We start from the raw sequence: 13,077 nt of genomic DNA, 5'->3' as shown, positions 1-13,077 counted from the left end.
TACCTTACATTATAGTTACATAGTTTTTACTATTCAAAACACTCTCACATCCACCATTTTATTTAACTCCTTCAAAAACCCTGCACAATAACTGTTTTTAACCTTCTTTTCATTCATATGGCAATGATGATTCACATGGAGATATAAACATCTTAGAAAAAATACTAAGTGCCTGATTAGGAAATCAACCAGCCTGCCTGGACATCATCTAGCCTGATAAGATACCTCATCAGAATGGGTATTTGGGCAATTTGATTCAGTCATGTTTTAGGCTAAAATTTACTTATTTTCATAAAAGTATGAAAGAACTGTTATTAAACATGAAAATAAAACAACAGAATTTAAGAGGTAGAAGGGAGCTTAAGGGCAAAACAGTCCAATCCCCTCAGTTCATGGATGGGGCAAGTGAGTCTCAAGTGACTTTACAAGGTCTCACAGTAGCCAAACTGTCGTCCAAGTTTCCCAACTGTGCTGCCTTTGAATTCTAAACTTCATTTTTTACCTTGAAGCACTGGGTGAAAAAAGATATGGTATCTAGTACTGTGAGGGAAACTTCAGTAGCAGTATTGCCTTCAAGAAGCGCCTGGTGGAAAATGTCTGCTTCAGTTGTTGTAGAACCTAGGACAAAAATAAATAAATTAAAACTTTGCCCAAAACAGAGATTCACGTTAACAGTTTTGAACATTTTCCCCCAAAGACTCAAGAAAGAGATGAGCAAGAAGAAAGGGGGCTCTCAATTCCTAAAGCCCTAATGAATTTCACTGTCTTAATTCTTAATCAAAGATGGTTAATTGAGTCTACTAATTTTCACTTCAGCTCTGTGTTGACAGCTCCACAGGATGTAATTAGGTACCCACTTTTTTGAAGACAAGATTTCAGTGATAAACTACAGTGATGTAACTAGGAAATAACGGTGAAGCATTTTAGCCTGTGCCACTAATAATGTGCACAAAACTGAGAATAGAAATTCGGCTATACTACATACAGTAGTATGAAAGCAGTGGTGGTTCAGTGGTAGAATTCTCGCCTTCCACGCAGAGACCCAGGTTAGATTCCCAGCCAATGCACCTGTCAGTGGGGGCCTGAGTGTTGCTATGATACTTGAACAGGTTTCAGTAGAGCTTCCAGACTAAGACAGACAAGGAAGAAAGGCCTGCCGATCAACTGCTGAAAAATCGGCCAATGAAAACCGTATGGATCACATTGGTCCAATCTCGTTGTGCATGGAGTCACCATGAGTAGAGGGTCAACATGACAGCAGCTGACAGCACATACAGTAGTACCCTATGATGGTCAGATGTTTTCTATTATGCCAATGACGTATAAGGATTGTTTCTACATTAGAAAGAAAACAAGGTATCTGGGGCCCATTGAAGGAAGTAGATGCATTACATTTTTACAGCTGACGGGGCAAAGATGAAGGCTGTAAAATTTGCTTTTTTTTTTTTTAAGATCCTGAATCTATTACCTCAGAGTTGATTTGCTCAAGATGTTTGTTTTTAGTATTATTACTCTCTACTACAAAGCCAGTTTTGCTGGCTTCCCTGTCTGCTACCTCCAGAGGACTCTATGGAAATTAATGTTTTCCTACTCTTCCAGTTCTTATTAATATTTGCATCTCAGAGGATAGCTTCCATTTATATAACCCTCTAGCTTCTCCAGCCAGGCAAGGTTTCTCTCCTGGTCCTATTCGCCTTTACAAGACTGCAACCTGTCTGAAATACACCTTTGCCAAAATAGCATTTACAATTCATTAATTTCTGCACTCAGCTCAGCATGTTCATTCAATGAACAGTTAACTCTAAACAAATATTATAAATACTATTACATTAAGCATGCCATTATTTGCATTATTAAAGTTTAACAATAATAATGAAGGATTTCCAATATTAAATGATATGATGAAAACAGCAATTCACTGAAAAAATTTTTAAATATTGAGGTAAGAAAAAAATCACCATTACTTAAAATTGTTGAAAAAACCCATGTATATTTTATTATGATGTATTCATACATAAAATGATTTTATATAAAAACACAGCAGAGATATAAACATATAGTTACATATGTGAAATCATTTCCAATCATCCTGGTGATTCAAACCAGGCCTTCTTTAAGGTTAAATAGCATGCATATGGTTGCTTCAAACGGGTACCCTACGCACATTTTCACTTACTGTGATTCAGCGTAAATGAACTTTCCAGGCTACTGAGATGCTGAAGCCGGGCTTGCATTACTCCTGATCTGTTTCGAAGAGCTGGCATGGTTTGCGATTTTCGGTCTATTCCAAAGTGTTTAGACAGCCAGGCATCATGCACCCTAAAATAAACACTACAGTTAGAAAATGCAGTGCTCTAATAACGTATCTCAATGTTAGATCCTTTTTAAGTAAAAAATAGGTTTCCATAAAAACATGATGCTATGCTCAACATTCTACCAACTATTACTTGGATTAAATGAGGCATTGCTGGAAATCACATAGTTTTACTATATCTTTAAAATAGCTTATACTATAAGAATGCAATTAAGGAACTCAGAAAGACTTCCCATGTCCCTCGTTCCCAAAAACATCCGAGTTAGGTGGCCAATACTCCAATAAGATTCAGCCTTTTCGCAGGAGGGCAAGAGTCTAAGGAGACAGCGAGAGGAATACTCAGTGCTGAAATGAGGGGGAAAAAATCCCCTGGAGCTAGATGTTCAAGAATAGGTGCCAATCTAATCTATTTCTGGGCTTGAGTTAATTTTGGATCAGAAATTTTTACTCTGTAAACATGTCTATTTTTAAGATTTATGAACTTTTCTTTGTTTTCCTTTAATGTTAAGATTACATTTTAAAAAATCAAAACCGGGTCTTACGTGGACTAAGGAAGAAAAAGCGTTTGTCTATCCTCCAGTAAACACAGTGAGATGGTCAGCAGAATCCTAGCAGCTAAAGCTCATGGTGGCAGCGCCCATACTGGCTCCAAGACATGGGGGAAAACAGTGGAATTTGGAATACTCTTCATCTCAACCACCTATTATGAGATGTTCCACAGACAAAGCAAGAAATCCTTTCCAAAGAGCCTCTTCAATTTTTTGAAGTGCCATGGAATTTAACATTAAAAAACAACAACAACAACTGTATTTGAGTTACTTAACTGACTAACTCTACCCTTAAAATAAATCCTATTGAAACAAGTGAGTAACCTTTGCCTTAGGATCCATCAAACACTTCTTTAGATATTTACTTCACTAGGGCTTAAATGGCAAAAAGAAGAAATAGATAAGGATAATGTATCTCCCAATCACTGTTTGGGATTTCTATTTACCTAAGTAACTGAGATGAGTATAGCTAGACTGTAGACAAAGGTACAGACCTCACAGTCATCCTCATTTTATAAATTCCTGCCTTCCCCTGGATGTTGCCCTTACTCACATCCTTCAGGAAAGACAAGGATCTGTTCTAGGATTTGTGAGATCTCACAAGACAGAAATCCTGCATTATCAGTCTAACCATTATTTCTTGAAAACTTAAAAATATTTAAGTTCGCACTGGTTTAATTTAAACTTTATTATGCTGGGACACGTTAGATAAATCATGAAAGTCTTAATGTTTAGTCAGCTGACATTTTCTGCAAAATTTTTAAAGACTTTAATCAAATGTTTATGCATTGATTATCCTGGGTTTTACATGGCATGGCTAAGATTGTCCTCTGTTGGAAGAGAAGGAAAAAAGAGAAATTGTAGTACGATGGAAATTACCTTGCTATGTTTCTTTTCCCCGTATATCTAAAGTGAAACAAACATACTCTAGAAAGAAAAACAATAGGATGTTAGTAATATATTACCATATGCTACAATTCAACAAGTAATATTTGATAAGTCATGAATCACAAAGAGTGACTTATTCAAGTCATATTACAATAACATACTTTGGTATACATAAATAAATATACACATAACTTCTTGCAAGCTTGCCATATTACATCTTTCTACATTGATTAGCTACAATTACATCAGCACCAGAAAAGTACACTTCTTCATATACCATTCTAACGTCCGATTTTTAAAAAACAACTGCCAGTGCAAAGCATCCTTTGTGCTCTGTAACATATATGCACAGGTCTCTAGCATTGTCAAAAAAGGTTCTTAAGCCTTAAAAATTGGAGCAATTGCAATATTTTTTCTAATAGTATTAAAGCACTTTATATTATCGAAAATCTCAAACATATACAAAAGTAGGAAGGACAGTGTAATAAATCCCCATGTACCCATCACCCACCAGATTCAGCAATTATCAGCTCATAACCATTCTTGTTTAACCTTTACCTGCAACAGGTCTCCTGGTCTCCTCACCTCCTCCTCCCCATTTCCTGTATTTTTTGAAGCAAATCCCCAACATCATATATTTTCATCAGTAAATATTTCAGTATAATTACAATAGTTTTTTAAATCTCAAAAACAGCTATTTAGTCAGCTGATATTTTCTGCAAAATTGTGAAAGACTTGAATCAAATATTTATGCACTGATTATCCTTTCTCTTCTGGCAGATATGCACATACAATATCTACATGTGTAGTTTTTATGAAAAATTTCTTACATTTCATTTTAATTTTTCTTTAAGCTTTGAATAATGGTGTAAAAATAGCTCAGCATACAGTATGTGACAATTTCCCACCTCCAGGCTAGGTTTTTTTCCCCAAGTGCTTTGGAATGGAGATATGTGTATATATACTTACATGTATGTATATATATAGATGTATGGATGGATGGATATTCATTTCTAAAGTGGGTAGAATTACTCAGCTCTACATAAAAGTTCAAATTCTAAATCCCAATCATTTAAGCTGCTCATTAATCCAACATCTGCTCCAAATGAATGATTTGGAACAGCTGATGCCACTTCTAGTCTTCCAGATCACAGAAAGACTCCTGCTCGGCTGTAACTATGGTGTATTATTAGCTAGTTTTCTGTAATATCACAAATATTTCAGCCGCATGTTTTTCTTATATCTACATGTGAAGAGCAACTATGCCAGCCTCTATATTAACTATATTATCAAATTATTTAATAATTAACAATTCCCTAAATTCTTAGCAAATAAGCTGTAGAAAAAAAGAATAAGGATAATATCTATTATATTTGGAAATTAAGCTTTCCCCAAATAAGGGGAAGTTTATGAAAATAAGATAATATAACTTACTCTAGAAGTATGAGAATGTTTAGGAGCTCCTGAGGAGATACTTTATTCCAGTAAGTTAAGAGAGTATCTGAAAATGAAATAAAGTGTTAGATCTTGAAATAATCAAAGTAAACTGCATAGTGTACTCCCAAGTACCATAACACAGCTTTAACAACCATCAACTCATGATCCATCTTGTTTCATCTATACCCTCCCCTCTCCCCTTCCACTGCCTAATACATATGCTGTATTTTTTAAATTAATGCCAAATATATTTTTTAATCTATAATTCTTTTAGCTCCAACAATTCTTTTCATTTACTTTGTAAATGTTCTCTTGGATGGCTTATCTCGATCTGCATATCATCCCTGAAGATAAAGGAAGGGAGGTTGTCGCATTTTTATTTTAGATCTGGGGTTTTGAATGAACTCCCTGAAATTTTATGCAAGACAGTGTCTTTATGTGCATTATTCTGAGGCGGGGGTTAAGTGCCTTTGCCTGCTACTCAAAGGGCTTTGTGAACCAAAAAGTTTAAGAGCTTCTGTTTTAGAAGAAGAGACATATAATTTTCCTTCCTCTTTGCCTTTGGATTATAAATTATGAAGGCCTGGAACAGTGTACTATACACAATGAATATCCCTATATTTGAGGTATTATATGTATTTATCAGCTGTATAATAAACTTGTGGCTGAACAACATATTAAAAATGGGACCACACAGTTACTCCAGTGGCCTATGAAAAAAAAATTCAGACTTGATAATCTAAGGCTTTAAAAAATCTACCTCAAGATCAATAATGTATCTATAATTCTGCCTTCTATAGCTTAGTGAATTTTAAGCTTTCCTATTCATATTTTCCTATTTAACTTCTATAAAACTGTTGACAAAGCCAAGTATTACTATATATAATATATATAATAAATACATGTTTTCAAAGGATTTCTTATGTCTGGTCTGGGATGTGCTTGCCTGCTTCAATTTATTTCGTTTTTATTATTTTTTGCGATTGGGATAAATCAGGCAAGCCTTTGTTAATGAAAGTGTTAAAATAACCCAGCTGTGTCAGATAATATAAGATGGCAAAATAAACACTGAATAAAACAAGTTGTAATATAATAGGAACTATTTCTGATATAAAACTCTGTTAAGTGTATTGCATATACTTTTTACTTTTTTCCGTTCTTTCTCAACACATTCACTTAATGAGATTTAAAAGAAGAAAAAGAAAAATATTACTGCCACTTAACTTTCCATTTCATTTTTTTAAACCCTACTTTGATATAGCTACTGGTGCCAGCAGACCCTGCTGCAAAATAAAAGACTTGTGAGTATCACAAATGCAGGCAAACGACTCAATCTCAAACTGGGTAGACGTTCCGGAAGATACGGATGGACGACTAGACCATGTTGGCTATATAGGGATGGGGGCGGAGCTTTTACTTAGCTACTTTCAATTGTTTTAAAGGACGATGAATATTGACAGAGCTTGATGATTATAAAATAGTAATCAAGAATAAAAATGTTAAAACAAAGTCACATAGTTAGATTAAAAAAAAATTAAGCTGGAGGTGACTTCTTGTCTCCCCCTCTGCCTTCAGATTCCTTTCTCCTCCAAGACCAGAAAGCTCTCCCAGAAGGCATTGGGTTTCCGGCCTCTCCTCGGAGGGCAGTTTGCCGCGCCGACGCCTGAGGGCGCGGTTCTCAGTCCCTGCCCGATTGCACCGGTTGTTCCCACCAAGAAACCAGAGCATCCTTCCAACTGAAAAGTTAAGCCTTTCTATTTCTTAACTTCCCACCCAGCAGTTTTGCAAAAGGTCTGTAAAAAGGGTGTAAGAGCTCATCCCTGCCACGGCCTTGCTCTAGTCAGACTCAACTCCGCCATTTTCTTGGTGGCGCTGTCGAGCCAGTGAGCTGTCTCAACCTTGGTGAAACATGATGCACGCCGGGAATATGGGTGGGGGAGACAAGGAAGGTGGTAAGAAACCTTCATTAAGAGATCAATTGCAGTTTAGTGTATGTGATTTGTCATCTGATGATTTTAAAAAAACCTGGCTGACACTGAAAGAGCTCCATGATAAAGAGCTACGCCGTTTACAGGTGAAGTTAACTAATATGAGGAAAGAGCGATTGGCAGACGGAAGACGAACCGGCTCAATAGCCAAAATTAAAGAGTTGACTGAACAACAGAAAGTCCTCATTCACACCATTAAGAACTTGAGAGATCAGTTAAGCTCAAAAATTTGTAATCGCTGTTCAGTTAATGAAGCATACAGGAGGTCGCTACAGCAAGAATTTTATAATATGCAACAACAAAATCGTAAGTTTATTAGTGAACTCACTAAAGAAAGGAATAAATTAAGAGAAGAAAATAAAAAGCTTTCTGCAAGACTAAAACCAAATACAGAACTATTTCACGTTTCTTTTTCTGATAGTGACGATGACATCATTCCTTCTACGCAAAGGACCTTGCAAGTTTTTTCTGTCAGGGACCCTCCACCAGGAGCGCAAGTGAATTTGCCTATCAGAGTGATGAAGCAGTCGCATACTGAATTGATGAATCCGGCAGGAATAAAGGAACTGCAACAAAGTTCAAAGCTTTCAGCTCCATTTTATGGTCAGGATATCTCCGAGGTGCCAGAGACTTCCTTTGAGAAAATTCCTTCTAACGGCAGTAGGCATATCACCGGAGACAAAGCCGACCAGAAATCACCTGTAGGTTTTTCTTTAAAATCTCCATTTAATCCTTACAAGTGGTTTGGATTTGAAGATGCCTCAGACCCTCCTAAAGACGAGTGCAGCAAGACAAAAAGAAAACGTAAAATAAAGACCTCTTCACAGAAGACCACACAAAAGTGTGAAACTCAGGTTGACCTCTCTTGGAGCCTTTCCAGTATTTCTTCAGAAGAAGACAACAACAGTCATCTAGTATCTGAAACTTCAGAGGAACATATGGCTGGTTATAATAGAGCCATATTAACACAGAAAAAGGAAAAACTCCCTTTGAATGTATTTCCTTTTGACTATACTTTAAGATGTGGTGGGAAAAGATCAATGCTTGGGATTGCTCATTACAACATTGGATTTGGAGTGAGAGATGTCAGTTTCCAGAAACCTACTGAGCAATCTACTTTGAAGACGAATACTTATGAATCTACAGGCACAGAGTATGCTGCCGATAAACTTCAAGATGACACTGAGAGTTCTTTATTGGAGTCTACACTGAAGAGAAAAGCCAGAACCCAGTCAGAAAAAAAGAGGATGTAGCTTTCCATCATCATTGCTATTGAGAAGAAGAATGCTTTTCTTTTTCAAGAGGACAGTCTTCCTGTCAATTCAGACTGTGTAACCAATAATCCCTGACTCTTAACTGATTGCTTTTTTCAAGATACAATAAAACAAGGTACTAAAGCCTTTTAAAAGTTAGGCAAATGACTCTAAGAAACAGTGAATTACTGCCAGTTTAAAAAATACAGCTATAGAGAAGAAAATTCAGCTTTCAGAATCCTACTTGTATATAAAAAGTATAGAGGTGGACCATCTTTTTGTTGACATTCATGTTGCTACTGTTTATGAGCCAATAAAAAACAAAGGCAATAGAAGACCTGAAGGGTATGGACTTGTACGAGTTCAATATTTAAACCCATATCTATATGACTTAAAATATTTACTGGACAAGACAAAACAACTAAAATACATCTATTGAGCATAGATCCAGAGACATTTTTCAGAATAAAATGCTTTACAGATATCATATTGCATGACTTTATACTTACAAAGGTTAAAAAGGAGATGTGACAGACTATACTGGTTATTGAAAATGTGCTTTTAAAAATGAAGAGCAGAAGAAAGAAAACCCAAATATTTGGCAGAGAGTACCATCACTGAGGAAGCAAGGTCAACATTTACAGGAAGACGAGGAACTATCTCAAGTTCTCAAGAAACAAAACAGTCGTTTTATGCATCTTAAAAAAAAAAACAGCAGCCAATGACTTGTCACTGGTTTGCATGGTATGTATGCTTGTGTGTGTATGTGTGCGCATGCAAGTGTGTGCGCTTGCACACAGGAGTGGAGGAGGGGAGAACTTGTCAGCAATGACGCTCCCCCCCCCCACTTTCTTCTCTCTCTCCCCCATCCCACTTTCCCTGGACCATTCTATTTTTATTTTTTTGATGTGTCTCTCTGGTCTCTTCTTTTTTAAAACAAATTTACTGAGATAATCCACAAACTTGAATTCATTTAAATGGTACACAATTCAATAGTTTATTCACCGAGCTGTGAAACCATCACCACAATTTAATTTTAGAATATTCTCATAACCTTAAAAAGAAGCCCCATACACACTAGCAGTCACTCTCCATGTTCCCCCACTTTTTACCTTGTGGAAAGATAAAAACAGTGAGTTGTGTCTGTAGTTGTTATCTGATCGATTACCTCCTGGAATGAACCACCACCAGGGTTGAAAATTATGTCCCTTTATTTCTTTCTCAAAACACAGAGGTCCCTCACACAGCCTCAGTGTAATCTTTGACTTTTACTCTAAAATTACACTTTCCAAAAACTTAAGATTCCAGTTATTTCTTCTACTGTTTTATTCTATGAATGCATTTCAGAATTTATTGCTCATATCTAGCTAGCTATTTTAATGTTTAGCTAGCTAGTTAGCTATCAACTTAATGTTTTTATATTTTGTATTATTACAAACAGGATTTAAAGCAGGCAATGTTTACTAAAAAAAAAAATTAAAAATAGAAAATAAATAAAAAATGATACGATGAATAAGAACTTAGGTAATTTTTTTTATTGTACTTTAGATGAAGGTTTACAGAACAAGTAGTTTCTCATTCCAGGTAATTTTTTATGTTCTTCATTCCTTGATACATTTTCTGAGCAAAAATAGGAAGAAAAGGAAGAGCACAGGGGAATTTTGTAACTAAATGTGGTATTTGGGATAAGATGATAACTCTTTGATTTTACTTCCAGAAGATGAGCAGTTACGAAAGTCCTTTGGTTATATTCCATCATAATGTAAATGGAAACTGTTAACACCCATAAATGATATAGTGTCTTCACAGAATACACCAAAGAGACAAACAGCCTGACAAGGAACCAGACCTCACCAGATCCTGGTTAGCATACAATACCACAGTGGTAATGTAAAAAGAATATTGGCATTCCTCACCCTTACAGCACCCTTCCTGATTTTTTGTTTATTTCTGATTTTCCAAATCCTGGGTCAAATAAAAGTTAAAGTATTAAATACAAATTCTGCTTATTGTGGCTTCCTTCTGTTTACATGGTCATTTAATACATTATGTGCTCTGCATTGAAAAAGTGTTTAGTATTTGTAAATGACTGCCTACCTTTAAAAATTAATTTGTAAAATTGTTTTTAAGTGATTTCAAAGAATCAAACCTGATTCAGATTGAAATGAACATATTTTAAGTTACAATACGGGAACATTTTAAAGTCAGAGTCTTCAAAGATCTGTTTCTAATGCACATTTGCTCTATATACCAAAACCCCAAACTCGCTGCCAGCAAGTTGATTCCAACTCATAGCAACCCTATAGAACAGAGTAGAACTGCCCCATAGGGTTTCCAAGGCTGTAATCTTTATGGAAGCAGATTGCCACATCTTTCTCCCGTGGGGCAGCTGGTGGGTTCAAAACACCGATTTTTCTGTTAGCAGTGGAGTGCTTAACCACTGGGCCACCAAGGCTCCTTGCTCTACATACAATGATGGTGAAATATTTGTTTTAAGAACCTGTGAATCTAGGAAGCTGTACATCTAATAGAGTCTGTGTTTAATATGCTTGATAACTAACCTTCAGAAATCATTTTTATAATATACAGGTAGCACATCAGGAGGCTTCTGATTTCATACTGATCCAGCCTGTTATACTGGGATACACTACTTCTTGCAGAACTCTGTCGGGTCTGTAATATAAAAACAGGGCACTTTTGTGAAACAATATTAAATCAAACCAAACCAAACCCGTTGCCATCGAGTCGATTCTGATGCACAGCGACCCTATTAGTACTACAATTTTCTATAACCTTTAACTCAGTAACTATTTTTATCATTAGTCCTCCGTGGGAAAATTCGAAGCATAAAAATAAATTTTATGTCACACTTGGAAGTAAATGGGCTGAATCTGTGTTGCTACTGCACCTATACTATCACTGGGAATTACCTTGGGGGATCTTCATCAGGATATCACTGTGTTTCATTCCCATATGACATGTGTTTTGGTATTAAGAACTTTAATAAATGGGGCTATTACAGGACAAATAGTTTTTACATAGAAGAACAACTTAAGGTACATGGAAGCATATGAAACATTTTTAAACCCTTTAAGGAGTCTCTCCTTAGAGTTTATTAAAATCCAATCTCCAAATCACAGGTCTAAAAATGGACTAATGATAGAATAATAAGACAATTCCACGAGAGAGGGCACAACAGTTGTTCAAAACTAGAGCCTCTATAAAGTAATGATGTTCCTATTATTTAATGACGTCTACTAAAATATCAGAAGTTAAGCATGACGAGATCTGACTTACTTGGGGATTTGTATGAATAGAGTAATAATACTCTCCTAAAGAATTTATCCTTGTTAAAAATCAATGCTTTCAGTTGAGCTAAACTGGGGATACGTGTTTACTAAGGTGGGATAGAAAGAGCTTTCACTTGGAGCAAAACAGCACTAGGTTGTGATTGCTTGCTACATGTGTGACTACTAGCAAGTCATTTAACCTCTCTGACCTTTATTTGCCTTATTTATGACAGTGTCTGCTGTCCTAATTCTAAATGGTGTAAGAACCCTTGTAAATCAATTACTGTTTACCCAAACGCTCAAGAAGTACACTATAGTCCAGTGGTCCTCAAGGAGTGGTCCCTGACCAGCAGCATCAGCATCACCTGGGAACTTGTTAGAAACACAAATTGGCAGGCTTCACCCCAGATGCACCGAATCAGAAACTCTTGGGGTGGGGCCCAGCAATCGATTTTTAATAAGCCCCCCAAGTGATTCTGATGCACTAAGAATGCCATGATACAGGAGACAAGAGTGCTGAAAGTAGAAAATCTGGGTTCTGGTCTGACCCTGCCACTAGCTGTGTGATTGTCCTAAGTCACAGTCCCAGTTTTTACCTGTAAATTGAGTGTTGGTGTTTATTATTTTTATGGACCCTTCAAACTCTTAATTTTATATAATTCTATGACTTTACATAGCATCATGGTGGTAAGGCTTTGCTGGTCTAAAATGAGGTGTCTCTGCCTCAAAGCAGGTACATCCCAAAACTTGCAACAACCTGGTGGAAGAGTTGGAGAATATATTCTGATCAACTGATGCTGGGACGCTGAGATCATCCATTTGGGGATGAAAAATCTTCCTCCCTGGTTAATGTGATTACTACAAAAGAATGAAAGGCTAAATTAATCCCGTCAGGATGAGATTCTTAAATTTTTAAGTGAAAAGGTATATTAGATATTTTAAACTTGAACCTTCACTCTCTAAAACATTTTACAGTGTTCCAGGGTTAAAGGAGATTGAACTCTTGAAGATGAATGCCTCATTCCCTACAAGTAGCAGCTGCCAGGATAGGAAGGAAATGCTAAAATATTCAAGAATTATGGGATGCTTTTTACAGATCTAGGACTGATTACAGGAGAATAGACCAAAAAAAAAAAAAAAAAAAAAAACACAAAAACCACACACACACAAAAAAACTCCAAACCCATTGCCATCAATTCTGACTCATATCGACCCTCCTGACGGACAGAATGGAACTGCCCCATAGGGCTTCCAAGGAGTGGCTGGTGGATTCGACCTGCCGAACCTTTGGTTAGCAGTCGAGCTCTTAACCACAGGAGAGTATAGAGCGTCATTTTTACCAAAAAAAAAAAAAAAAAA

General features: G+C 36.3%; 1 protein-coding gene across 11 annotated transcripts in view; it reads right to left on the bottom strand.

Moving 5' to 3' along the window:
• The window catches only part of DOCK11 (dedicator of cytokinesis 11), a 193,211-nt gene that overhangs the window by 45,610 nt on the left and 134,524 nt on the right, over positions 1-13,077 (bottom strand). For all 11 annotated transcript variants that reach the window (XR_002824626.1, XR_002824627.1, XM_023734487.1 and 8 more), the window contains 5 exons: positions 10,990-11,101; positions 5,185-5,251; positions 3,742-3,789; positions 2,177-2,319; positions 503-618 (listed from right to left, as the gene is read on the bottom strand). Coding sequence is in view for 9 of the 11 variants with exons in the window: in XM_023734487.1 (XP_023590255.1) it covers positions 503-618; positions 2,177-2,319; positions 3,742-3,789; positions 5,185-5,251; positions 10,990-11,101 (486 nt within the window). In the remaining 2 variants the exon portion in view is untranslated. The remainder of the gene's footprint in view (positions 1-502; positions 619-2,176; positions 2,320-3,741; positions 3,790-5,184; positions 5,252-10,989; positions 11,102-13,077) is intronic.

Source organism: Trichechus manatus, unplaced genomic scaffold (genome assembly GCF_000243295.1).
Source record: "Trichechus manatus latirostris isolate Lorelei unplaced genomic scaffold, TriManLat1.0 scaffold00068, whole genome shotgun sequence".
Lineage (NCBI taxonomy): Eukaryota > Metazoa > Chordata > Mammalia > Sirenia > Trichechidae > Trichechus > Trichechus manatus.
The sequence above is the reverse complement of the archived record's forward strand: the minus strand, read 5'-3'. Positions and strand labels throughout refer to the sequence as shown.